General features: G+C 45.6%; 1 protein-coding gene across 1 annotated transcript; it reads left to right on the forward strand.

Annotated features, from left to right (window-relative positions):
* The first annotated feature begins 11,179 nt into the window (after positions 1 to 11,179).
* Grin2b (glutamate ionotropic receptor NMDA type subunit 2B) lies at positions 11,180 to 24,343 on the forward strand. The gene is made up of 5 exons (XM_050123232.1): positions 11,180 to 11,356; positions 14,119 to 14,279; positions 16,029 to 16,216; positions 19,912 to 20,150; positions 22,490 to 24,343. Exons 1-5 carry the CDS (start codon positions 11,180 to 11,182, stop codon positions 24,341 to 24,343), a joined length of 2,619 nt encoding a protein of 872 aa, XP_049979189.1.
* The last annotated feature ends 417 nt before the right edge of the window (positions 24,344 to 24,760 follow it).

A 24,760-nucleotide genomic window follows, 5' to 3' on the forward strand; every position in this document is an offset into this window, starting at 1 on the left:
AATTAATATTCTTTTCCTTTCTAAAAACACAGAAATAATCAACCCTTCATCCTAAGCCTTGATCCCCTCACCTTTAATTATTTAATGAACTAAACTTTAATAGTTTGCTATGTACCAAATTTTACTTGCTAATTATAGAAAACACTGTGATCCCAACACCCTTACACCAGCATCAAAGATGGCCCAACTTCATTCTTGTCTTATCCTACTTCTGGTTTTTAACTTTTCATCAAAATGCAGCCTTTTGGCTGGCGGGAGGCAGAGACAGGCAGATCTCTACGAATTTGACCCGGTCTACAGAGCTAGTTCCAGGACAGCCAGGCCTACACAGAGAAACCCTGTCTGGAAAAACAAACAGACAGGCAGGCAGACAAAACAAACAAACACAAACAAAAAGCAGCAATCAACTTTCCAAATGCCACTTGTGGTCCGTAGGGTCCTCCTATCTTTCTTGACTCGGCTTTTGGCAAAAACAGTTCCTGTTCCTTCTTGCTGTGGTTACCTGGTGAGAACTCTTTTGCATGCTTTCTACTGAACTTCATCCCTTTAATATTTTCCCTCCTCATCCTGACCTGTTTTCATGGGTGTTGTAATTTGAAGGTAAAACTTTCTCCCCTTCCCCAAGAAAAAGTTCACGTGTTTAACCCTGGGTCACCAGCAGGAGGCACTGTTTTGGAAGGTTTTGTAACCTTTAGAAGTGGAGTCTTACTGAAGAAAATGGCTTATTGAGGGTAGGGTTTGAGGTTTAGTAGTCTGGGCTCCACTTCCTGTTCTCCATTCATCCATCTCATGCTGCTGACTCCCTGCCTTCTGCACCATGATGATGGTACCCCTTCTTAAGCCACGAGCCAAAGCAAATCCTTTCCTCTTTAAGTAGATTTTATGGGCTATTGGTTCATAGCAGTAAGAAAAGCGAATGTAGTTATTTTTTGCAAGTATCATGTTTTTTTTTTGTCAACGGATGGCAGAGAAGACAGTCTGCTTTACAATTATTTATGAAACTGAAAACCAGAAGCCAGTTAGTAGAATGGGGGAATATGTTAGATGAGGCTGTGAAGTGGGAGTTTTTCTGTCTGGGGATACAGCTTGATGACAGAGCTCTTGCCTAGCACCCCAGTCCAATGTGATGTTGTCAGCAGTCATTCGGACTTGGAGAGCACTTTCCATCCATCCTCTGAGATATTACATGCTTCACCATGTGTTTGGAGTTCCCACACAGACCCAACTCAACTCTAACCATCCTTCTTGCCTGGTGACACATGTCTCTTATCTCACAAGAATCCTTTGTTTTTGGAGTTCTGGGATTGGAGTCCAGCACTCGCCATGGAGCTGTCTCCAGCCAGAAGAGCATCTCTCTTCACAGCCTATCTTGGCAATGTCTCCCACTCTATTAATTAGCTTCTGACTTGCAAGTTTACAATCAAGTCCAGCTTCTCTGCAGTCCATTGACAGAGAAGCAGGATGCACAATGCTTGGATTCCTTAAAGGAATCTCGCCACTGATCTCTTAATAGAATAGTTGTATCATGGAGTTCGATAAGAAAATAAAACCTTCATTAATGAGGATAAAGAAATGTCCTCATTAATGAGGATATTTTCCTCTCATTCAAATCTTTAGACTACAGGTGAGAGATGGACTCATCTAGATAATCCTGCCATTCAGACTAATCTGCCCTGCCAGCAATCTGATCTCTTCCACCCGTGTGCTTCCTCCACACAAAGTATCTTCCCTAAGCCCGGAATGATGCAGAATTTGAGTGTTGTATAGAAAAATATATATATATATTTTAATGTGTTTATCTGGTGTGACCTGGGAGTTTTCTTGCAAACTCAGTTCAGGCTATGGGCTCGAGTTGAAAGGGAGGCACTTCCGGGTGCCATATTCTCATGAGCAAAAGGTTCCATGACTGCGAAAGCTAGAGCTCGGGTCACCAAGTGCACATATGGTGTACAGTTTGAGAGATGTTGGAGACGTAGCAGTGGTGATTGCTTACCTGGAAAGCTCCAGGTTTTAGGCACAATCTCCTCTTCTCTGGGGGTGGATATTTAAAATCTAGGAGAGGTTCTAAACTAAATTTATTTGTCCCTGTTTCTCTTAATCTATCATAGAATTCAAGTGGTATGTAGCATGATGCACTCATAGTTAAGATGTCTCCATACTTCTCCTCTGTGTTCTACACTGTACCCTTAGTGATTGCAAGAACTTATTGGATGACTGAATAAATGGTTCAGTGAGTGAGTGAGTGGATGAATGAATGAGAAGAAGGTTCTTAAACTCATATAGTGTTCATCGTGGAAGACAAAGCCATACAGTTTTTATTTGAATCTGAAAGCTTTTTCATAGCAATGGCTACAGGGAAAGAAAGGGAAGGCAATGCAGATGAGAAATATTTGACATTTCCTGTGCCAGATAGAATTTTCACACCTTTTAGTTTTTCCTCCTGTCAAGCCACCTAAATAGGGCAGACATTTAAGAAGAGAAGTGAATAAATGGGGTCTCTACCTGGGCTAGTATTTTGGCTTGTCAGACTTTCAATCACAGTGTTCTTTCAGGACTTATCTGGGAGATATCAGACCACTTCAGAGCCTTGACTATCACCTGCCTCCTATTTGTGACCAGTAGAGTAGGTCCCTCTGGCCTGCCAGTGTCGAGCCAACTTCATTCCCTGAATGGAACGATCCCCCTTCCCAGTCAGCCAAGTCTTTGCAGAGTACCTGTTGTTTTCCTGGGCACCACCAACAGCAGAAGTCAGTCAACTCAAAAGAACCATGAACACTTCCCGTTTAAGAGGGGACGGGGGACAACCCACAAAAAAGCAGGCTCATATCAAAGGATTATTAAAGATAGTAGTAGCTTCTTAGATTTTCCAGAAGTACATACCAAATATTATTTCTTAAATTGTCCATGGTCTTCTGTATACAAATTCCAGCATAACTTCCCTATCTATGGATTCTGATAACGTGACAGGTGTTCACTGAATGCATTTGAATAAATGATATTAAAGCAGAATATTAATCATGAGTTAACAGTGTAGAATGACTTTCAATCCTTTGTCACTTGGGGATGTTGAATTCCATTCCTCTAACAACCTGGCTGATGACACCCTGCAGCGTAGTCTTCTCATGCATTATAATTGGAGGTCCCTCATGGGTGACTTAGACACAAGGACTTTAGTGAATCCTCAAGGCCCAAGTCTCTGCTGTCTTTATCATCGACTTTCCTTCATGTCTTGAGCAGCCTGGCACCCAAGACATATGCCGAGGTGATAAAGCTTTTTGATCTCCGACAGGTAATGACATCCCTGGCTTTTCATTTCTCCTCTGTGCCATACAGAAGTGACACAATCTCCATTTCTCCAGCTCCATTACCCAGTTCACACGTGTCCTGGGAAAAATAGCGGGTAGTCTTGGAAATAAACCCAGTGCAGAATAAGTCCAGGGAAAGAGTGTGACAAAGTTAAGCCAGTTTCTTTACCAAAGGGTTTTCATTCAGAGCCCTGGGCCTTCGAGGCCCATTGGGAGCCCTGGTCACGCACTGTGCTTGGTGGCATCACTAGGCCACATTATGGCTCCGGCATTCTCTCAGCTCTGGTGTCTCTATGTAGAGCCAACTTTAATGACCAAAGGAAGAAGGCCCGCTGGGCTATGGATGGGTCATGGTGTGATGATGGGGAGGCAAGTGCTTTCCTTCCCATTTGTCAGTGGGAAACCTATTGATCAGATGGGTCTCCAGGACAGCAGATATGCACCTGTCCCCTGACCTGCCCTCCTCCCATCACCACTGGCCAGAGACCTCACCTGGCAGAGTCCAACCTCCACCCCCACTTCCTGACTCGGAAGACATCAGTGCTTCCAGAAGCACTTGGTTCATCTACAGATGACTTCAGTGAGGAGCCTCCATGTAGATGTCCTGTGGGAACCTCTAGTAACCTCCCTCGATGGATCCAATCTGCTGGAACTCCTGGAGCAACAACTTTAGAACCTCAGATAGTAGTGACTTTATCTACATCTGTCACCCAAAACCTTCCTTAAGGCCATTGGTCTTTGCTGGTACTCATAGCTTCAAACAAAATCTGGAAAAAATCCCTGATTTCCCCCAGGCCATCTGGAAGCTGGAGTGTTGTGGGATTCAGCAGACTACTTTCCAACAGTCTTGCCTGAAAGTGGGTTGGAGGAGCTCAGCGGTGACTAGCTGTGACAGGGACTACTGAAGTATAAGACACAAATTCTCTGTCCTCACGCCTCTGGCTCACTTCATCCCCGTGTTATCAGAATCATCCCCAACTCTGTCGCATTTCTGATGCCAAAGAAATATCTATACACATTGTCAAGTCCTAGATTTGACAAGCTCTTATGGGATCTCAGCTCCGATACAGTTTTTGAGGAAAAATGAAGATGGTGCCAGGAAAGATGTCCTCAGCTGACACCAGGACAAATTAACTCCTTGTCCCTGGGGACGACAGTCCAGCACTACATCTGAGCAACATCCCACTCGGCCATGTTGCGTGAGTCTGCATTAACCAGTAAGCATTTTAAATGGCGTGTGAGGCCTAATACACAGGATTCAATTCGTTTCCTTATTAGATCATGCATACGGAGAGTTTATTTAGGGTCAGGGACTGTTCTAGAGCCTGGAATTACAATGAGTACAACAGGAAAAATCACAGGGAGAAGGGAAGAGGGGCAGAAAAAAGGAAACTGAAAAGAAAATGATGTGTAGTATTAGCAGGTCTCACCTCGTGGAGAGAAAAATCCAGTAAAGCAGAGGAAGTCGTTAGCAGGGCAGTCACAGTTTTCCCTCGGCACAGCGGGGTAGGCCTAGGAGTCTGGCTGGCACAAATGCGGGAGACTGTCTTAGTTACCCAGGGTGTTCTTGGGCGGAGAAGAGAATGCTTGGGCATAAACCACCTGGTGGGTTCTGGCAACTACCAGGTGGTCTCCCAGGGCAACTGGGCATTAGAGGGAGAACAAGAACAAGAGGTGGGTTCAGACTTCCTCCCCTCCCTGGCTCTCAACGTAAGGTTTTGTTCTGAGGCCCTTTTCCTTTGTCTTCCTGTTATGAAACCATAGTCTAAGTTCTTGGCCATTTTCTAGTAGACATTTCTTATGTAGCCCCTCTCTTATCCCAGCTATACACTTATGTTGAGTCCTAATTCACTGGCCTCCCTTGGCCTGCCTGTCAATGCACTCATGATGTGGCTTCCATCCGGGCACCAAATTCGTACGCCATGTTTATATATACAAGCTTTCCTCCCACCTTCAGGGCGCACACTCTACTCGTGGGCATTGATACCTTTGCTCATGATAGCCTGCTGCTCTGGTGTCTTCCACAAGCCAACAGTCAATCACGGCAAGTGTGTAAAGGTTGATCCTTCAGTGATGAACACTGATGTGGAAGTGTAAGCCAAATAAACCCTTTCCTCCCCAACTGGTTTTTTGGTCTTGGTGTCTCAGTGCAGCAATAGAAGAATCGCTAACTAAGACATCAATGATGACAATGACAGTCAGTCAATAGTTTGAAAGCACTGTGTGGGTGGAAGGCAGTGTCAATAACAGCAGTGGTAAGAGAAGGGGAAAGCTCAGGATAGGTAAAGAGGGTCTCTGTAGAATTCCCATCAGCACGCAGACTGCAGTCAGAAGCCACCATCTTTTCTCCTGAGGACCTAGAAGGGCTAAGTGGCATTTGGGCATTGATTCTCTTTGTTATTCAAATGTAGAACCAGAAGTAATGGGATGAATTATTTATACTGCGGGATTGTCACGCTCTGAAGACACAAAGCCCCCAGGTCCCTCATGGCAAGCAGGATAGCCTTGTGCAGAGTGTCCAGTCTGCAGCTCTGCAAGGTCATGGCTCTGGTTTGCACTGATCTGCACATGCTGATGGGACAGGCAGAAGGAGAAGAGCCATTTTCTGGGCTGGTCTTTACATTAAAGATACTTTCTCAGCCCCTTTATCTCAGTAGAGCCGCTCTCCCTGTGACCAGAGCTAACTGTGGTTAATTCTCTGTTAACTTCCAGAGGACAGGTGACTGGTGACAGGCCACTGAGCTAGAGGTCCATGGGTCCAAACAGCAGCCTGGACCACAGAGGCCCCCTGCATTGAGGAGACTTGGAGTGGTGTCTCCAGTACTTCACTTTCCAGTGACCCTAAACACTTCACAAATGGTTCCACTCTCACTTCAGGATTCTAATCAGGTCAGAGGAGAGTGTGCAAATAGCACCTGTACCCTCTACCACTCCAACTCCACTACCCTTTCAGCAGCTTCAGTCCGCCCCCTGCAGGAAGCCTTCCAGGAATCCTGACCTGGTGGCGGCTGTTCTCATTCAGAATTTTTATGGTCACAGTAGATCTGCAGTCTCCTGTGATCAGTGTGCAGCATGCACCGTGCTTCATGATCATGGAGGGTAGAATAACATTGTGACCCTTTCTGTTGCTGAGATAAACGGCTGATCAAGGCAACTTATAGACGGATTTACTTTGGTTATGGTTCCAAAGAGTTAGAGTGCATAATGCAAGGCAGAAGTAGCAGGCAGGCATGGTAGTTGGAGCAGGATGCTGAGAGCTCACACTTGAACCACAAGCCCAAGGCGGAGAAAGAAGGAATTGGACTGGCAGGTGGATTTTTTCCCTCTGAAGCCTACCCTCCATGGCATGCTTCAGGCAGGCCAGGCTCCTAAACCTCCCTGAAATAACAGGATTAAGTATTTAAATGCAGGAACCTATGGGGTTCTCATTCAAGCCACAGCAAAACATGCCTAAAGCCTCACATTGTTTACACACACACACACACACACACACACACACACACACACACACACACACACCTGCCCTGCCACAGTTCCCATCAAAGCTCAGAGCTCAGATCTTTTCCAGCTCCTGCCTCTCAGTTCGGTCCTCCCAGCCTGGTGGAATGTGCTGGCTCTAGAGGACTCTTTCTCACACCAAGCCTGGTTTTGTCTTTCTGACAGAGTCCTCCCAGGCTGCCACGACAATGGTCGTGAAGATAATGACAGCAGTAGCCATGTTAACAGTAAGGGCACATCCGCATGCTTATCGCGTGCCAGACCCACTCGGGAGAACTAGCTGAATACTCACACTTGGTGCACAGGGTACACTCCACAAGTCCGGGAACCTGGGAACAGAGAAGTTAAGTGGGTGATGCAAGATCTCACAGCCATCTTGTCTCAGAGCTAGGCATGTCCTCAGGCAGAGGCTCCCCTGTTTATCATACCTGAATACAGCAGTTCTCAACCTTCCTAAAGCTGCAATCCTTTAATACAGTTCCTCATGTTGTGGTGACCCCAACCATAAAATTATTTTTATTGCTATTTCAGAACTGTAATTTTGGTACTGTTATGAACTGTAATGTATAAATCTGTGCTTTCTGGTTGTATTAGACAAACCTGTGAAAGGGTTGTTTAACCCCCAAGGGGTCACTACCCATAGGTTGAGAGCCATGGCCTTAGAGTGAGACCTCTACACTCTATTGTATAGATGTCAGTTCCCTTTGGGAGCCGTCAGGCCATGCATCCCCCTTCCTCGTATCGGCCTTCAGCCTTATCTATAAGGCTCGAGCAAAGGAGAGGGTACTGCTGGTCAGCTATAGTGCCTGGGTTTTCTCGCTCTATAGGCACCGAGCGGGTGTGGCTAGTATGTCTATACTGTGTCTTTGGGCAGCTCATTCTGTCTAGACACTGCTTTCCTTCTTCTGTCCAAGTGGACAGCTCTTCTGTGTCACCCCCTGACTTGCCATTTGCGATGTGCTCCCACAAGGCCCAGCTTCCCCGGGGCTCCCGTCACTTCGTGCATTGCCCTGAGTCACCAGTCTGGGCCTTTTAATTGGCCAGTTCCTGGGCCTCTTGTATGCCCCACATGTTCTTTGGATATCCCGTTCTTCTTATTCAGGTCTCAGCTCAAATGCTGCTTTCTCAGAGAGGCCTTTTGATGACAGGCAATCAAAGTCATTCTGTATCATTACCGGGTTTCTCTTGTCGTGGAACGCTTTATTTTCACTGTCTGAAACCAGGAACTCCTTGCTGGGAAGCTACCCCGGTGCTGAAAAGCTCAAAGCAGGAAATGCTTTATTGTATTACAGTGTCTTGGGGATCAGATATCTGGGTAAAACTTGGCTGTGTGTGTCTTCTACTTTATGTGGCGAAGGTAAAGTCACCTTGATCTTCACCTGGAGGCTAAGTTGAAAATGGCTGGGCTTGAGGGTCCAAAATGGCTTTATTGGGATCTCTGATATGCTGGCCAATCCCTTTGGGGGTCACTTCCCTTCAACCACTACAGCCTTGAATCAGGAAGAGGGAACACAGGGATATGATGTGACTGGCAAAATCTATGTGGCTAACTTTAGCCTACCACATATTTAAAACACATACATGCATGTATGTGTGAGTCTTTCTACATACATACGTGCATGTCTGTACCTATGTATGCTTGTATAAATATTACCCGCCACTTCTCTTTGACGTGAGCTTCTTGATCTCATTTGGCAGTGCCGCCTCCTCTTCGCCTAGAACCCTGGCTATGCAGAATGAACACTTCCTGATTACAATATAAATGAAAGACTGCATGCCAGGAGAAGCCAATGGCAGAACAAATAAACACTTGGATGAACACTTACATTTCTGACTCTCCTGGGAGGTCGGCTCCTGGAAATAGGGCCTGTTTCCTTTGTCTTTTCTGTAGAACTTAATACAGTCCTCTCCACTAATAGGTGCTTGGTAAATATTTGCCAAATGAACTGATGTATTCTAATTCTCATAATAGAAGTTGAGGTGGTAATTTCCAGTATATACATAGGTGTTAAATGAGTGTGGATATTATTAAAGGATAAAAAGAGAAAGCCCCGCACTTAGGAAAATCAACGTGCATATTTATTTGACTGTAAGAAAACAAACTGGACTAGACAGTACCCCTTCCCTTGTTCCTTTTTTTTTTTTTTTTTGTTCATTGCCTCAAGCTCTGTAACAGAATCTTTCCTGAGGTTGTGGCAGCCAAACAGCCCCAGGGACCCATTTGGGGAAATACTGAGGACCTTCTCACCCTCAGTCCCTGTGTGACTGACAACCAAGGCAAATTCACTTTAAGGTCATTAAGATGGAGGCTGAGATGTGGATGTGAAAGGCTTCAGGGTGCCGAATCTGATGCACGCTTTCCAGGAAGAACAAGTGAGATTATATCTCTTAACATTCTGCTTTGGTGTTACCACATGTGCTCTGAGCCTACAGTGATTGCCAGGAGCAAGCCTTGGATCCAGCAGAGAGGGTGGGAACAAGCAACCCTGACACCAGGAAAGGAAGGCTAGCCTCCCAGGTGACCCCACCTAAGAGCATATGAGCTCCCTTCCCAGGACGCCAAGGCAAAATACCTCTTGGCTGCACCCCGGCTGGCCATGGAAAATCTCAGCCTGTCCTCCTCTTTCACACAGCTTTGAGCTATATTCTTGACTCTTCGGGACTTTGGTGTCTTCCTCTGTGAAATGGGCCCAATCCCTGAGGAGCCTCCTCTGCTTTATTACTATCTCACTAGCTGGATCCGTGTTTCCCAACCCCAGTCTGGGTGGAGCCTAGAGAGACTGACCTGAAGGAAGTGTTACGGTGACCAATGGTGATTGTAAGGAATGCTGGTTTGTTTTAATTCACTAGTTTAAAATCAGACAGTTTTTAAATTAAATTGTTATTGGAGTCATAATTTTTTAGGTTATTTGTCAAGGTCCTACCAGTTCTAATTTAGATTCTTCATGGTACACTTTTTTTTTCTTTTTTTTTTATTGAGAATAGGAAAAAAAAAAGTTTCCGCCTCCTCCCAGCCTCCCATTTCCCTCCCCCTCTGACCACTCTTCTCCCCCTCCCCCACTCCTCTCCCCCTCCCTCTCTAATCCAAAGAGCATTCATGGTTCCCTGCCCTGTGGAAAGTCCAAGGTCCTCCCCCCTCCGTCCATGTCTAGGAAGGTGAACTGGCTAGGCTCCCACCAAGCCAGATCATGAAGTAGGATCAAAACCCCTTGCCATTGATTTGAGAATAGGAAAAAAAAAGTTTCCGCCTCCTCCCAGCCTCCCATTTCCCTCCCCCTCATGGTACACTTTTTATTCTTCCGCCATACCCCACAGACCATCAACTCTCTTGGAGGCTAAACAAGAAGGCCTTGCATCTTGAGGTGTGTTTTATCACAAGGGCATTCGTCGAAGTGTCGAGGCATTTGGGAGTTTTCCTTTGCGTCGTCTCCATGGGTCTCCTTAAGCATATTGTTCCCTGCGAATGTGAATTTTAGTTAAGTTCAGGGCCCAATGACAGTCATAAAGAGGTGTTTGATTTAAGCCTACTATAAAGCTAAACAAGAACTTTCAAAGGAGAAGGCAAGCTTATGTGTACATCTGCTTTGGCTAATTCTGAGCCCATGTCCTCCCTGTTGGCCCCTGGACTGGCCTAGTTTTAGGGGCAGATTAGAGAATAAGACTTGAGTCTGAGGGAACACTGCCTCAAACAGGACAGTTTTAGGTACTGGAACTTTGCTGCCCCAGAAGCAGCTAACAGTTTCGAGTTTCGTGCAGTATTAAGTACTTTCCTATTTATTATCTAATAAAATAACATTTTCAGAAAAAAATGGAATGTAGCAAGACTGAAGAACTTGCCCATGTTCATGTTCCTGTAACAGGCATGAACCAGGGCTTAATTCAATCCCAACTGCCTCAAGCTAAAGTCTGTTCTGAGGATGGTCCCCTCCATCCTTCCCATTGCAGTCTTGGTTGTTTGTTGGGTTATGTGCTCACGAAGATGCCTTAAATGGTCCAAGTCTTGTTCCATTATTACCTAATTTGTTTTTTTAATAGCTTTAATTCATTTTCAGATACTTCATCCCAGTTGGTGGCTTGCCTTTTCATGGTCATAACTGCATCTTTTAAGGAGAAGTTCTGAATCTTGAGGAACTTTAATTTATCTTTATTCCCTCTGCTGGTGGGTTGTCCACATAACGTATAGGCTTCGTCTAATTCTAGGCTACAAGAATGGTCTCATATAGTTCCTCCTGAAATTTTTACAACTCCGAGGTAATTGCTATTGATCTTGGGAGGTGAGGGATAACGTTTGTTCTGTACAGGAACGTCTAATTATCTTCAGAGCATTTGTTGAAGGCTAGCTTATCTCCATTGAATGCCTTCGCCTATGTTTGCGCATGTCTGTGACAGCCACTCCATTCTGCCCACCTACCCCTTCAGCTTCTTCGCACCAGTGGTGTAACGGCCTGGAGCTCTTCAGCATGTCTTCACATCCTCCAATGATGCCCTTCTCCTTGAAAATGGCGTCTGCTATTCTTGGTCTATATTTTTTTATGTTTGATTTAGCGATGGATGTGAGTGTAAAACAGCATAGAGAACTTAAAAGATCATTTCAAATATAAAGAGCATGGTACAAAGTTAGAAACATCTTGGCTTGTGACTCCATCAGGAAGTAGGAACATTGGGCACAGAATTCCAGTTAGTTAATCAAAAATTATCCCATGTACCTTGCATACCTTGTTTTAAAAAAATACTTAGATGATAATAATTTATCTTAGATCTGAATTGGATGTAGTTCCAATATCAACAGTACTTCAGAAACTGATATGGAACAATGTCTTAGTCAACGTTTGTATCTATTGTCATTGTCCCAGCCAAATGCAGATTTACAGATGAGGGAGTTTATTTGACTACACTGGCTGCTACCTCCCATGCTAGCTTTGAGTTTGGGGAAGGGCTTTCTTCAGACTTATGGGGAGTTCTATTTGACAGTAATGTGTGAAGTGTTCTGGTCTCTTTTATTAAAGCATAACCTTGTTTACTGTAAGTTCACTGTCTGCCGGGCACAGTGAGGAGTCACTCTTAATTAGGCCAGGGAAACACTGATGATAGTGGCCACCACTGCCACTGGGTGCTATTGAGAAAATTACCCTCCCTGGGCCCTGTTTCATCATTTGTCCAATCAGAGGTTTAAGCTTTGAGTGGACAACTCAACTCTAAAGTCCTCTGATTCTTCTTCTATCTTTATTTGCTTAAAAATTGTAACCTTTTAAAAAAAAACAACAAACAGAGGATATTAATGATATAAATCATGCTGATCACAAAAGGCAACTTTTCTAGTTGGGAAGTCTGGTCTTTTGAGGTCCCTACACACCCCACGACCACAGTGTGACTCTTTGACTCTACTCTCACCTGTGACCAACACAACTCCATTGCTGCGATGGCACCTTGAGCAATGCTAATCTATAGCCCTTGAAGCCCTCACATTACAAGAATGACCACTGAGCCTGGGGTGTTTTAAACGCTCAGTGGTCCCCCCAGGTTGATGGGCTAGGTTTTCAAACACAGCTCCACGATAATGGTACAGTATTGAAACCAAGAGGGACTTAAACTTCTTCACTGTCCTGAGTAATCCAAGGCACAGTTTTATGCCCTTATTCTGTGTCATCTTAGCTATACTCACAGGGCAAGAATATTAAACAACATGCTGCTTATCAGCAAACAAAATTAAAATGTACACGAGTTTAAAACAACATAGGAGCATTACTGAGCACCTATGGTCTTAGCTTGCTTTCCATTGCTATGGTAAAGACCCTGACCAAGGACCATGTGGGCAAGTAGGGAATTCTTCGGCTTATATGTCCCAATCATGGTCCATCAATGAGGGAAACCAAGGCAGAAACTCCTGGAGGCAGGAACTGGAGGACAAACCAGGGAGGAGTGCTATTTACTGGCTTCTTCTCCATTGCTTTTCCATGTTTGTTTGTTTTCTTTATAAAAACCCAGGACCCCCTGTGCAAGGGTGGCACCGCCCACAGCGAACTAGGCCCTCCCGCATTAATTACTAACCAAGAAAATACCTTACAGACCTGCCTACAGGGCAATCTGTTGTGCTCTAACCAGGTGACCTTGTTTGTGTCACGCCACCCTATTGTGTAGCGGGTACTGCCAAGCATGTCTCTCACATTGTGTGAAGTCCGTCACAGTCTTAAAAGCTGGGCACCGCCCGCTCTTTCTTTTGGAGGAAGACATGTGGTACATTTTCTGTTAATGACCAGAGTCATGAAATAGTAAGTGGCAAAGCTGGTCTTCATGGCTGTTTCAACCTCAAGCTTAAACTATTAATGAGCACATCAAAGACTAGTTCTCAGTACTCAGCCAGTGTATTTCGGGAGGCGTCGAATTTATGGGATGAGCCATAGCCCTCAAACTCAAAACCAGAATAAAAGTACTGACGGATCACTTTGGGGTCAATTTGATAGAAGGGGGAATTCACAGGAGGTTTCCCAAAGCAGTTGCTGTGAGCTATATTTTGAAATGAAGGGCATGAATTGCCCCAAAGAGAAAGGTGAGTTTCTGTGAACGAGATGGATTCGGTGAAGCTGTGAAAATACAAATGGCCAAATTATGTGCTCTGGAAGCAACATTAAGACCTAACTCACTGCAGGGTAATAAAACTGATGCCATAGGGATAGAATCCAAGAAATTTCAGTTCTGGTGCTAGGTGCTGGAGATACACGCTCGGAATTTAGGTACGAGGGGAACATGGTTAAAATGACATGGGGTTTGCAAGTTATCCAGTAGCCGGTATCAGATCAGTGGAATTTTGAGTGCTTTGAAGGTCAAGAGCAAAATCTCTTAGCAAAATGTACTTGATATTCAAACACTATCTTCATGAATATAATGCCGTGTGACCTTAATTGTACAATGACAGTGTATTAAGAGGCCTAGGAGGAGATTTTAGACAATTTTTGGAAATAAAGCTGGCTAATCTACCATGGTCAAACTGGATCACACCACTTTCAGGCCCATCACCGCTGGTATTGTGTTGTGCGCAAAGAAGGAACACACAGGGTTATAGATTAAACTCGGGGTTGGACGAATAGAAATCTCTTAACAATACATCTTAAATTGAGTTGAATTGAAGTCCACTTCCAGAAGGCAATTACTGCTCCTGTATGAGGACTGATGTGTTTGGTGAATTAGAGCTGGTTCCTTCCCATTATAAACTCACTAATGCTGACTTAATGTCTCTTCACATTTTTCTAAAGCATTTCTTCCTTTCCCTGTCTCTGTCTGTCTGTCTGTCTCTGTCTCTCTGTCTTTCTCTCTCCAGTTCCAGAGACCTAATGACTTTTCACCCCCTTTCCGCTTTGGGACTGTGCCCAATGGCAGCACAGAGAGGAATATCCGCAATAACTATGCAGAAATGCATGCCTACATGGGAAAGTTCAACCAAAGGGGTGTAGATGATGCATTGCTCTCCCTGAAAACGGGGTAAGAATGGCCTCCGAGCTCAGAGTGATATGTTTCTCCCATCCATTAGACACAGATTGAACTGGTACCATAATCATTAAATCAAACACTGCTGCCAAGTTAAATTTGACAGTGTCATCCCAACCATTGTACCAAAGTGCTCATTCTGTTACTTGCTTCTGTGTTAGCATCCTGCAAATTGTTTTCTGCTTGCATGAATGTGGCCACGGAGTAGAAATGAAACCCATGGGCGTGTAGAAGGAGGAATCAAGGAGCGAGCTCATGTATGTTACACACGGGATGGAAAAGCCTGTTCTGGGATCCATGGACAAGGGAGAAATAAAAGAAGAAGCCTGCAAAAGTTTTTAGATGACAACAGCTAAGAGTGTGTTGACTGAGCTCCAACCCCAGCTTTGGTTATCCTTCCTCATTGCCCGTCTCTGTGCCTCCGCTGCTCACAAACTGTAGATGGACTGTCATGGAGCTCACCGGGCACACTTGTCCTTTTGTTTGAAAGCCATCAACACTGGGCATTGGGAATGTTGAGATTTGCAGGCTAATGGGTCACACCGCTGTTTCCCTTCGTTCTATGTTGGCCATCAGCCTGTGGACCTTGTTTGATCACCCTTGCATCACAAGGTCTCCAAGCACCACCTAGATGTGTGGATGCTTAAAATACTGTGAGATGCAATCTTGCTGCTCTAAACAAAGTCACAACAGATTCAGAAGATGAGGTCTGAAGCCAGGGTAGGGGAACTCTGGGTAGTTCAAACCATGGGACACCCATAGCTCCCAGTTACACCAGATTTTGGCATGCCACCAATCTATATTTTTTAATAAATAAAAAGTAATAATATAAAATGTCCTGTGACTTGTCATGTCAGAAAGGACTTGCCTTTTTTTCTTAAAGAAGCACAAAGATCTTCAACTTATAAATGTTTGGCTGGGGCTAGCAGGGCTGGGGGCTGCATGTTCTGCTTTGTTTCGGGCCTGTCACTTGCATGGCTTCATCCGAGCTGCTTCCTCTCCCTTTAATGTATGGACATGTTGGTTTGAAACAATCTGCATGCATTCCTGCTCTTGGCCAGTATCTTTTCTCTACTTGACCGTTCTTCGCAAAGCTCCATGTCTCACACCATGTGCCTATAGGTTTAGGAATTTGAATGATCTTACTGCTTCTGTATGCCATCTTCTCCTGCTGTGTTTCCCATTTGCTTCCCCACAAGCTTGGGCTGTCATTCACCACTAGGGCCCCTCGAAGCAAAGTCTTATAAGACAAGACAATAATGAAACCTTTCTGACCACCAAAATAGCTGTGCATCTCCTGAAGCATGTCCACCTACACCTTCCCCCACTCTGGACTGTAATGAACTGAGAAATGAAAAACGTTATATAAATCTCACCCATGCTATTTGTTATCATTGTGGTGCTTACTTTTCATTATTTCTGTTATTATTTTTTATTGATTGCTTTTTACTCCATCTCCTTTTCAGACACAGTTTATGAGTTGGCCTCGGGCCCAACTTACATTCTTATCATTCCTAGTGGGAGGGGAAAAAATAAACGACTCTTTTGAACCTGAAGTCCCATCAAGAGCAACAGCCTGGGACACAGGCTTTAGGCTCTGACAGTAGGCCAACATGAGCCTAACTGGGAGCCAGGCCTCCATGTAGCTTCTGGAACTGCACCACTCATACAAATGGCCCAATAGGTAGTTCTGTTGTGTAATTTCATCCTTGGTATTTGTTGGTTCCTTTCTTTCCTGTGCAGGAAGCTTGATGCTTTCATCTACGATGCAGCAGTGCTCAACTACATGGCCGGAAGAGATGAAGGCTGCAAGCTGGTGACCATTGGCAGCGGCAAGGTCTTTGCGTCCACTGGCTATGGCATTGCTATCCAGAAAGATTCCGGGTGGAAGCGCCAGGTGGACCTTGCTATTCTGCAGCTGTTTGGAGACGGTGAGTTAAAGAGAGGGGAAATGTTCACTTGGCCTCAACCCGTAGCCATTCTGAAATAGCAACCTTTCTTCTCTGGGTATCCAAAACAGCTTGTCACGGGGTGCGATAAGACTGAAGAGCCCCTTTTAGACTGCTAGGGCCGCCATAACCAATGGCATGGATGGAGTGGCATAAACAGTAGGGTTCATCGTGTAGAAGTTCTGGGCACTAAAGCCAGCTTCACTTGAAAGTGGTGAAGGAGAATCCTCATGCTTCTATGTAGCATGAATCCTAACTGCCCTCAAAAATAAAAACTGAGTCAGATATCAGGACAAATGCTGAAAGACCAGAGAAGTAAAGGAGCCAGCCCCTAGAGAGATTTTTTACCTCTACTGAGTCCTCAGACTGAAGAGGGCAAGATCCTGTCTCCACGAACCCACAGACTAAATGTGCTGAGCTCCTGTCTCCTCCCGCCTTATAGTCCTCCCTCTGCCCAGTCATGTCTCTTACTGTCTCCACATCCCGAGTGCTGGGATTAAAGGGGTGAGCCACCACTGCCTAACTCTGTTTCTCTCTGAGAGTGGCTCAATCTAGTGTAGCCCAGGGTGGCCTTAAACTCACAGAGATCCAACTGTGTCTGCCTCCTCAGTGCTGGGATTAAAGGTGTGTACCACCACTGCCTATCCTCTATGGCTAGTTAGTATGGCTATCTCTGCATTCTGATCTTCAGGCAAGCTTTATTTGTCACAGCACAAACAAAATACCACCATACTTGTCACATGATTTTTGATGGCTTGTGGTTCTGCCTGGTCTTCCTTGACCTGTGAAGGCACCACTTAGGTCTCTACTTTCATTCTTCCTGGGTATGTGTTTCTGTTTGATGTTCATCTCTCTCTGAATTTGTTCTTTTCTTAATGCCAATCATATGAGATTAGGGGCCCACTGTGTTCCAGTGTGACCTCACTATGATAAATTACATCTGCAATGACCCTATTTCCAAATACATCTACATCCATAGCTACCAGTAGTTATTGTTGACTGAGGTTTTCTGTCCTGCCCAGTTCCCACAGTCGTTGAGTCCCAAAGAATCACACAGAAGTCTACATTAGTTATAAACTGATTGGGTTAGTAGCTCAGACTTCTTATTAACTCGTATAACTTATATTAGCCTATTATTCTTGTCTATGTTAGCCACGTGGCTCGGTACCTTATTCAGCATGGCAGTTACATCTTGCTTCTTCTGTGACTAGGTCAGGACTGCAGACCAAGCTTTCCTCTTCCCAGAATTCTCTTGTTCTTGTTGACCTGCTTCTACTTTCTGTCTGGTTGTCCTGCCTGTACTTCCTGCCTGGCTACTGGCCAATCAGCGTTTATTTAAAATATAATTGACAGACTATTTTCCCATACCAAGATATATACATATATATTATATATATGTATATATATAGCAACTGGTAACTTGTAAGTTCAATATATAAATCACAAGGGAACATATTTTCACTAGGTAAAAGATGAAGAAAGGGATTAAAGTAGCTGGTGACAGGGTACATTTGAAGATTGTGTGGTATATGGAAGCCTTCAGGGATGCAGTAGGCTACAGTTAGATGCCTCAGATAGAACTCCATGTTTCTACTCTTAACAAAACTGTAGCCCAAAACCGTAGGGTGGTATTCTATATGTTCCCAGAGAAATGAGTATGTGGCTTTTTCCTCATCCTCCACTCTACCCTGCCTTGATGGTCATGGCTAAAAAGGTGGAGGGAGATGTAGTTACCAGACGGTACTTTACTGAGTCTTTCCAGGGGTGGACTAAACACCGAGAAAGTTTGCTTCATTAAGCTACTATCTTTTGAATTTCTCTTCCCTTCCTTATGCAAAGCATCAACTCTTCCCATCAGTCCTCACACACACACACTAATCCAGATGCAGATGAGTCTCCCTCTGCATGGTTCTCCAGCTCATCAGCCATGTGGGTTTATCAGTTATGGCTGTAGGACCTTTGTTTGTCATGGAAGACATCAGAGGCAAACCCAGAAGTGGGTTTCCAGATTACAGCTGGATCTGGCTGCTGCAGTAGTTAGGAAAAGCATTGTTAAATCAAAGAAGAGAATAAAAGTGAGTGGATACCCATCAGGAAGAGCAGGGGTTTGTAACTGGGGAGTTGGCAAACCATGTTGGTGTAACCACTAGTCATAGCCAAATAGCTCCTTAGTCTATAACCAAGTGCACCAATAGAGAGGACTTCGGCTTTCACTGGGCCATGCAAAGTTCAGACTTTCATCCAAACCAGAATCTTTTGACCAGTATTCTTCATGAGATTTCTAGAATTTCATTTGTGTGAAATTAGTGACATTCTAGGGTATATGCTTATTTCATCTTCTTTTTTTGTCTAATAGTTTCTACTGACTAACGTCTACATTACTCTTCTTTTGCTTTTCATATTTTTCTCTATAAGAGATTGTGGGAGCCCATGTGACTCAGTTTTCATCTGGAGTCCATTCTGACTTATATGTCATTTGAGTTCAAGCTTGTCTGCTCTGCGTTATCCAGTAACCTTGAGAGCTGTGAGAGAATTCTGATTTAGCCTGTGAGAAAAGAACACTCTATCTAGTAGACAGTCTACTGCTGACGACGAACCTCGGGAACATCAAGATAGAAAGTAAGGCTACTCCCAAGCAGCAAATGCCAGTTAGTTAGGAGGTTGCTCACTCAAGGACAGAAATGATCTTGTTAGACACTGACTGACCATCTATGCTGTGCTTTTTTCTGCTTTTGTATATATGCAAGTTCTGAAATAAACTCTGGGCTATCTGGCTGTTTCAGCACGATCAAACAGACCTCCTGATTCTATCCTGTATTTTCTGTCTCTGTTCCTTTCATCTGACATTTCCTCAGTCTTGACGACCCCCAATCCAGGAACCCTAGCTGACTTTGTAGGAGCCGGCTCCTGCAAGAGATCTGTAATTCTGAGAGACCATAGCAATCCAATCTCTCTCCAATCTCTTTCAACCTCTCCTTCCCCAATCTAATCTGCTCTGCATAAATCCCATCTTTTGCCCACTGTTTATAAAATAAAGGACTGAGTATTTAACCTCAGAATGCATGCATTAGATTTTTATTAAGCTTTCTTGCTGAGCATCATTCTGTTTGAATTGTTTATTTATTTGTTTGTTTGTTATTTTTGCCTCTCCCTAAGCCCCTGTTTCCCACCTCTTCCCCTTTGATTATGCTAGTCCTGCAATCTGGAATGCTTTTATGTACAACATACATTAAAATCCATTCCCACTCTCAAGTTCTCTCTCCTCTCTCTCTCTCTCTCTCTCTCTCTCTCTCTCTCTCTCTCTCTCTCTCTTTTCTCTCTCTCCATATTGACCACTTTGCCCACAAACTGTTGATTCTAATTTGAACCCTTGTTCTTTGCATATCATATTGTGGGTAACACCGAACACTGAGCTGCCAGTTTTCACGGGATAAAGGACAGCCACAGGGACGTTCCATGGCCTTGTGTCGTCTATAGTTCATTCGTTATGATTTCACTGAATACAAGGGGTATACTGATGAGTTGAGATGTAACGATATTAATAAAATGTATTCATTTTCTCTCTTGTTTGCATCTCTTTCTGTCATGTTTTGACCTCTTCAACTCTCTTCCTGCTTTGTCTCCCCTTTTCTTTCCTCCCCCCGCTTTATCTGTTTCCTTCTGTGCCCTCTTTCCAGGGGAGATGGAAGAACTGGAAGCTCTCTGGCTCACTGGCATTTGCCACAATGAGAAGAACGAGGTTATGAGCAGCCAGCTGGACATCGACAACATGGCAGGCGTCTTCTATATGTTGGGGGCTGCCATGGCTCTCAGCCTCATCACCTTCATCTGTGAACATCTGTTCTATTGGCAGTTCCGGCATTGTTTCATGGGTGTCTGTTCTGGCAAGCCTGGCATGGTCTTCTCCATCAGCAGAGTAAGTGTTTTGATGTGGAAACATAGAGCTTGTTGAGGACGGTTAAGCCTTGTTCTGTGCCAAGCAGAGAGACCCAAGAGAGTGCTCATTGCAGACTTATGTGGCTAAAGCATGAAGCCACATCATATGCTCGTCCCCAGGAATCTGTGTGAGAGAAATCTGAGCGTTTCTAAGATGGGTAGTGCTGTTTCCTTCCATTTGAGACTCAGATGATCGATTCACAGTTTAAAAAAGGCAGATCTTGCAACACAGAAAATGTGAAATTTCCCCAATTTCTTTTTACATCACCATCAATTGATTCTGTATAGACTGCATTAATCACTTGATCCTTAAATAGGAAGGTGTAACATATCTTAGTCTAACACTTGAAGGCAAATTGCCGGTGGTCTTACTGTTCTTAGATATTAGCCACGTGTGAGGTATGGGAAATTGAAGAGCCTAAAGGTTGGGTGCGGTGGCGCATGCCTATAATACCAATGCTGGAAGAATGAAACAAGAGGATCACAGGGGTGTGTATGGGAATGTGCGTGTCACTGACATAAATAACATTTAAAAGAAGCTAACAGAACCCAAGTCTTGACTTATAAGAAACTTATATTCCAGAAACTTACCTAACTGGGGCAAGACTCCAGGCTAAGTTAGGAATCCTTATTTCCAGTTCAGAGTGAGGTATCGGGAAGACAGTTGGGTTCTGAGATCTTCATTTCCAGTTCAAAGTGAGGTATTGGGGTAATAGTTGGGAATATGAACCTCAGATCACAGAGGGGATTGTTTTAAAGGGTAGGAGTCTCCTGGCTTGGCTAATGCAGCTGAAGGACTCACACACGAGTGGTGAACTCGCATGACCTTTGAGGATTGAGGACTGTGCTCCGTATATAACCAACCTTGACTCAAATGGAGCTGTGAAAGGGAATGGATTTCTCATTAAGTTGTTTCATTCTCTGGTCATTTTCCCGTAGTGTTTTAGTGGCAGGGGACAATTTCTCCATTTCCTCTCCAGCTGTCAGGTAATACAGGTCATTCAATCACATAAGAGCAGGAGAAAGGAAATTGTGGGACTCTAGGTCCCTGGGCCTTGGGTTCCTCTGAGTAACTTCCCAGAAGCCACAGAGGCAACAGAAAAAAAAAAAAAAAGAAATCTCACCCGTGGCCCTCTGACATGAACACTGCCTTCACAGAGGAGGACACCTAACACGTCCCCCTGTCCACTGTCAAGGGGTCAGAAGTGAGAAGCAGAAAGGGGGCAGAATGCCCTCCCCCCAGGAAGATCTAGCGTCTCGTAGAGTCTGACACTTCTTCTCCACACAACTACCATCTTCCTTCTGACCTTTCCTGCTCTCAGCCCCGCCCATCCAGACGAGATTCCTTCCCAAATTATCGCTCTCAGATGTAAAGGTGCAGTTCAAAGTCACTTCCCTTGCCATCTGCCTCCCGTGGTGGCACATGAGAGGTGAGCAGTAGGGTGACCTGATTCTAGACTTGGGGAGACCGGTGCCAGGAAAGAAACCCATCTTTACTCATGGATTCTGTCCTTCAGTGTCCTGAACAAATAACTCTATGCCAGGTATTCTTCATCAATACTAATTTGAGAAAACATTAATCGATTATGATAATACTTAATATAAGAAGAAAACGGAGCTAAAAAGTGGATAGACGTGAGACCTCAGCAAGGGACCTATTTATTCATAGAGAGCTCTTGCTATTCGTCTCAGTTCTTCACTCCCACAGTGTAGGCCACAGCAGTAGAAAATCCTCCTTTGACCCCAGGGCTTTCTAATTCTCTGTGTGATTCAGTTCATGCTTAGCTACAGAACAGCATTGTCCCCTGGTTATTTGCTGGCCAAAATTCTAAAAGCTGCTCAAAATCAGTCAGAGCTAGAAACAGGAGGCCATTGTGAGCGACATCAGCCAGGAGTGGCCAACCAGAGCAAAAGGGACCCAGAACCTGTGGCGAGAGACCCTGCTCATACTTTTTGCCACATGTTTATAGCATGGCTTCTTTTATAAATTGTGAAAATCTGAGTGTAGGGAGGAAAATCAAGATAGATCGTGTTTGGAGTTGAAGCACAATTGCCATGTCGTCCCTTTGCTCAAGTCCCTTGGTATGAGCATCCCCCTCTCGGATGGCCAGATTACTCGCCTCATAATAGAAACTTGCTAAATTCAAGGGACTACATTGGCCAAGCTCTGAGTCACATGTCCTGTGAGCATAGTTCACTGATTGCCTCGTGCTTCCCCTATCTTGCCTTGCCTCGTTAGACCTTTAGTGGTAGCGCGCTGCTGTCTGTGTTGTGTTTCCGTCTCCCTGAACTCAATGCCACCATCCTATGTCCCCTCAGGGTATCTACAGCTGCATCCATGGAGTAGCTATAGAGGAGCGCCAGTCTGTGATGAACTCCCCCACCGCTACCATGAACAACACACACTCCAACATCCTGCGCTTGCTCCGCACAGCCAAGAACATGGCCAACCTGTCTGGAGTAAACGGCTCCCCTCAGAGTGCCCTGGACTTCATCCGCCGCGAGTCCTCCGTCTACGACATCTCTGAGCACCGCCGCAGCTTCACCCATTCGGATTGTAAGTCTTACAACAACCCGCCCTGTGAGGAAAACCTGTTCAGCGACTACATCAGTGAGGTAGAGAGGACATTTGGCAACCTGCAGCTGAAGGACAGCAACGTGTACCAGGACCACTATCACCATCACCACCGGCCACACAGCATCGGCAGCACCAGCTCCATTGACGGGCTCTACGACTGTGACAACCCACCTTTCACCACCCAACCCAGGTCAATCAGCAAGAAACCCCTGGACATCGGCCTGCCCTCCTCCAAACACAGCCAGCTCAGCGACCTGTATGGCAAGTTCTCCTTCAAGAGCGACCGCTACAGTGGCCATGATGACTTGATTCGATCGGATGTCTCAGACATCTCCACCCACACTGTCACCTATGGGAACATCGAGGGCAACGCAGCTAAGAGGCGGAAGCAGCAGTACAAGGACAGTCTGAAGAAGCGGCCGGCCTCTGCCAAGTCGAGGAGGGAGTTTGATGAAATCGAGCTGGCCTATCGTCGCCGCCCACCCCGCTCCCCAGACCACAAGCGCTACTTCAGGGACAAAGAAGGGCTCCGAGACTTCTACCTGGACCAGTTCCGAACAAAGGAGAACTCGCCTCACTGGGAGCATGTGGACTTGACCGACATTTACAAAGAACGTAGTGACGACTTCAAGCGAGATTCCGTCAGTGGAGGTGGGCCCTGTACCAACAGGTCTCACCTCAAACATGGAACAGGCGATAAACATGGCGTGGTAGGTGGGGTACCGGCTCCTTGGGAGAAGAATCTGACCAATGTAGATTGGGAGGAGCGGTCTGGGGGCAACTTCTGCCGCAGCTGTCCCTCCAAGCTGCACAACTATTCCTCTACGGTGGCAGGACAGAACTCGGGCCGGCAGGCCTGCATCAGGTGTGAGGCCTGCAAGAAGGCTGGGAACCTGTATGACATCAGCGAGGACAACTCCTTGCAGGAACTGGACCAGCCGGCTGCTCCTGTGGCTGTGACATCCAATGCCTCTTCCACCAAGTACCCTCAAAGCCCGACTAATTCCAAGGCCCAGAAGAAGAACCGCAACAAGCTACGCCGGCAGCACTCCTATGACACCTTCGTGGACCTGCAGAAGGAGGAGGCCGCCTTGGCCCCACGCAGCGTGAGCCTGAAAGACAAGGGCCGATTCATGGATGGCAGCCCTTACGCCCACATGTTTGAGATGCCAGCTGGTGAGAGTTCCTTTGCCAACAACAAGTCCTCAGTGCCCACTGCCGGACACCACCACAACAACCCTGGCAGCGGCTACATGCTCAGCAAGTCGCTCTACCCTGACCGGGTCACGCAAAACCCTTTCATCCCCACTTTTGGGGATGACCAGTGCTTGCTTCACGGCAGCAAATCCTACTTCTTCAGGCAGCCCACGGTGGCAGGGGCATCGAAAACAAGGCCGGACTTCCGGGCCCTTGTCACCAATAAGCCAGTGGTGTCGGCCCTTCATGGGGCTGTGCCTGGTCGTTTCCAGAAGGACATTTGTATAGGGAACCAGTCCAACCCCTGTGTGCCTAACAACAAAAACCCCAGGGCTTTCAATGGCTCCAGCAATGGACATGTTTATGAGAAACTTTCTAGTATTGAGTCTGATGTCTGAGTGAGGGAAGAGAGAGAGGTTAAGGTGGGTACGGGAGGGGTAGGGCTGTGGGCCGCGTGGTGCGCATGTCCTGGAAAGAGTCGGGGGTGAACTTGGCTCCCATTCGCTTTTTCTTGTTCTTTTAATTTCTCTATGGGATCCTGGAGTTCTGGTTCCTACTGAAGACAGCCCTCGTGGCCGGCCCCATTTCTCCTCCTTCCGCAGGTCTCTTCTCCCCGCATCTGTCCACCACTCCTATAGCCATGAGAGGATAGAACTGGCCTCAGCGTGGGAGGATGGAAAGGAGAGAAGACAGGAAGTGCTTGCTGCCTGTGGGCTTCTTCCTAGTGCGGAAGTGCTCTGAAGCCTGAGAGGGAGGCTTTCCTGAAACTGCTTTTTTTTCGGGCGAGGAAGTGAAGGCAACCTAAGGAAGGCCCT

Source organism: Alexandromys fortis, unplaced genomic scaffold (assembly GCF_014885135.2).
Source record: "Alexandromys fortis isolate MF-2015 unplaced genomic scaffold, M_Fortis_MF-2015_v1.1 scaffold_223, whole genome shotgun sequence".
In the NCBI taxonomy this organism is placed as follows: Eukaryota; Metazoa; Chordata; class Mammalia; order Rodentia; family Cricetidae; genus Alexandromys; species Alexandromys fortis.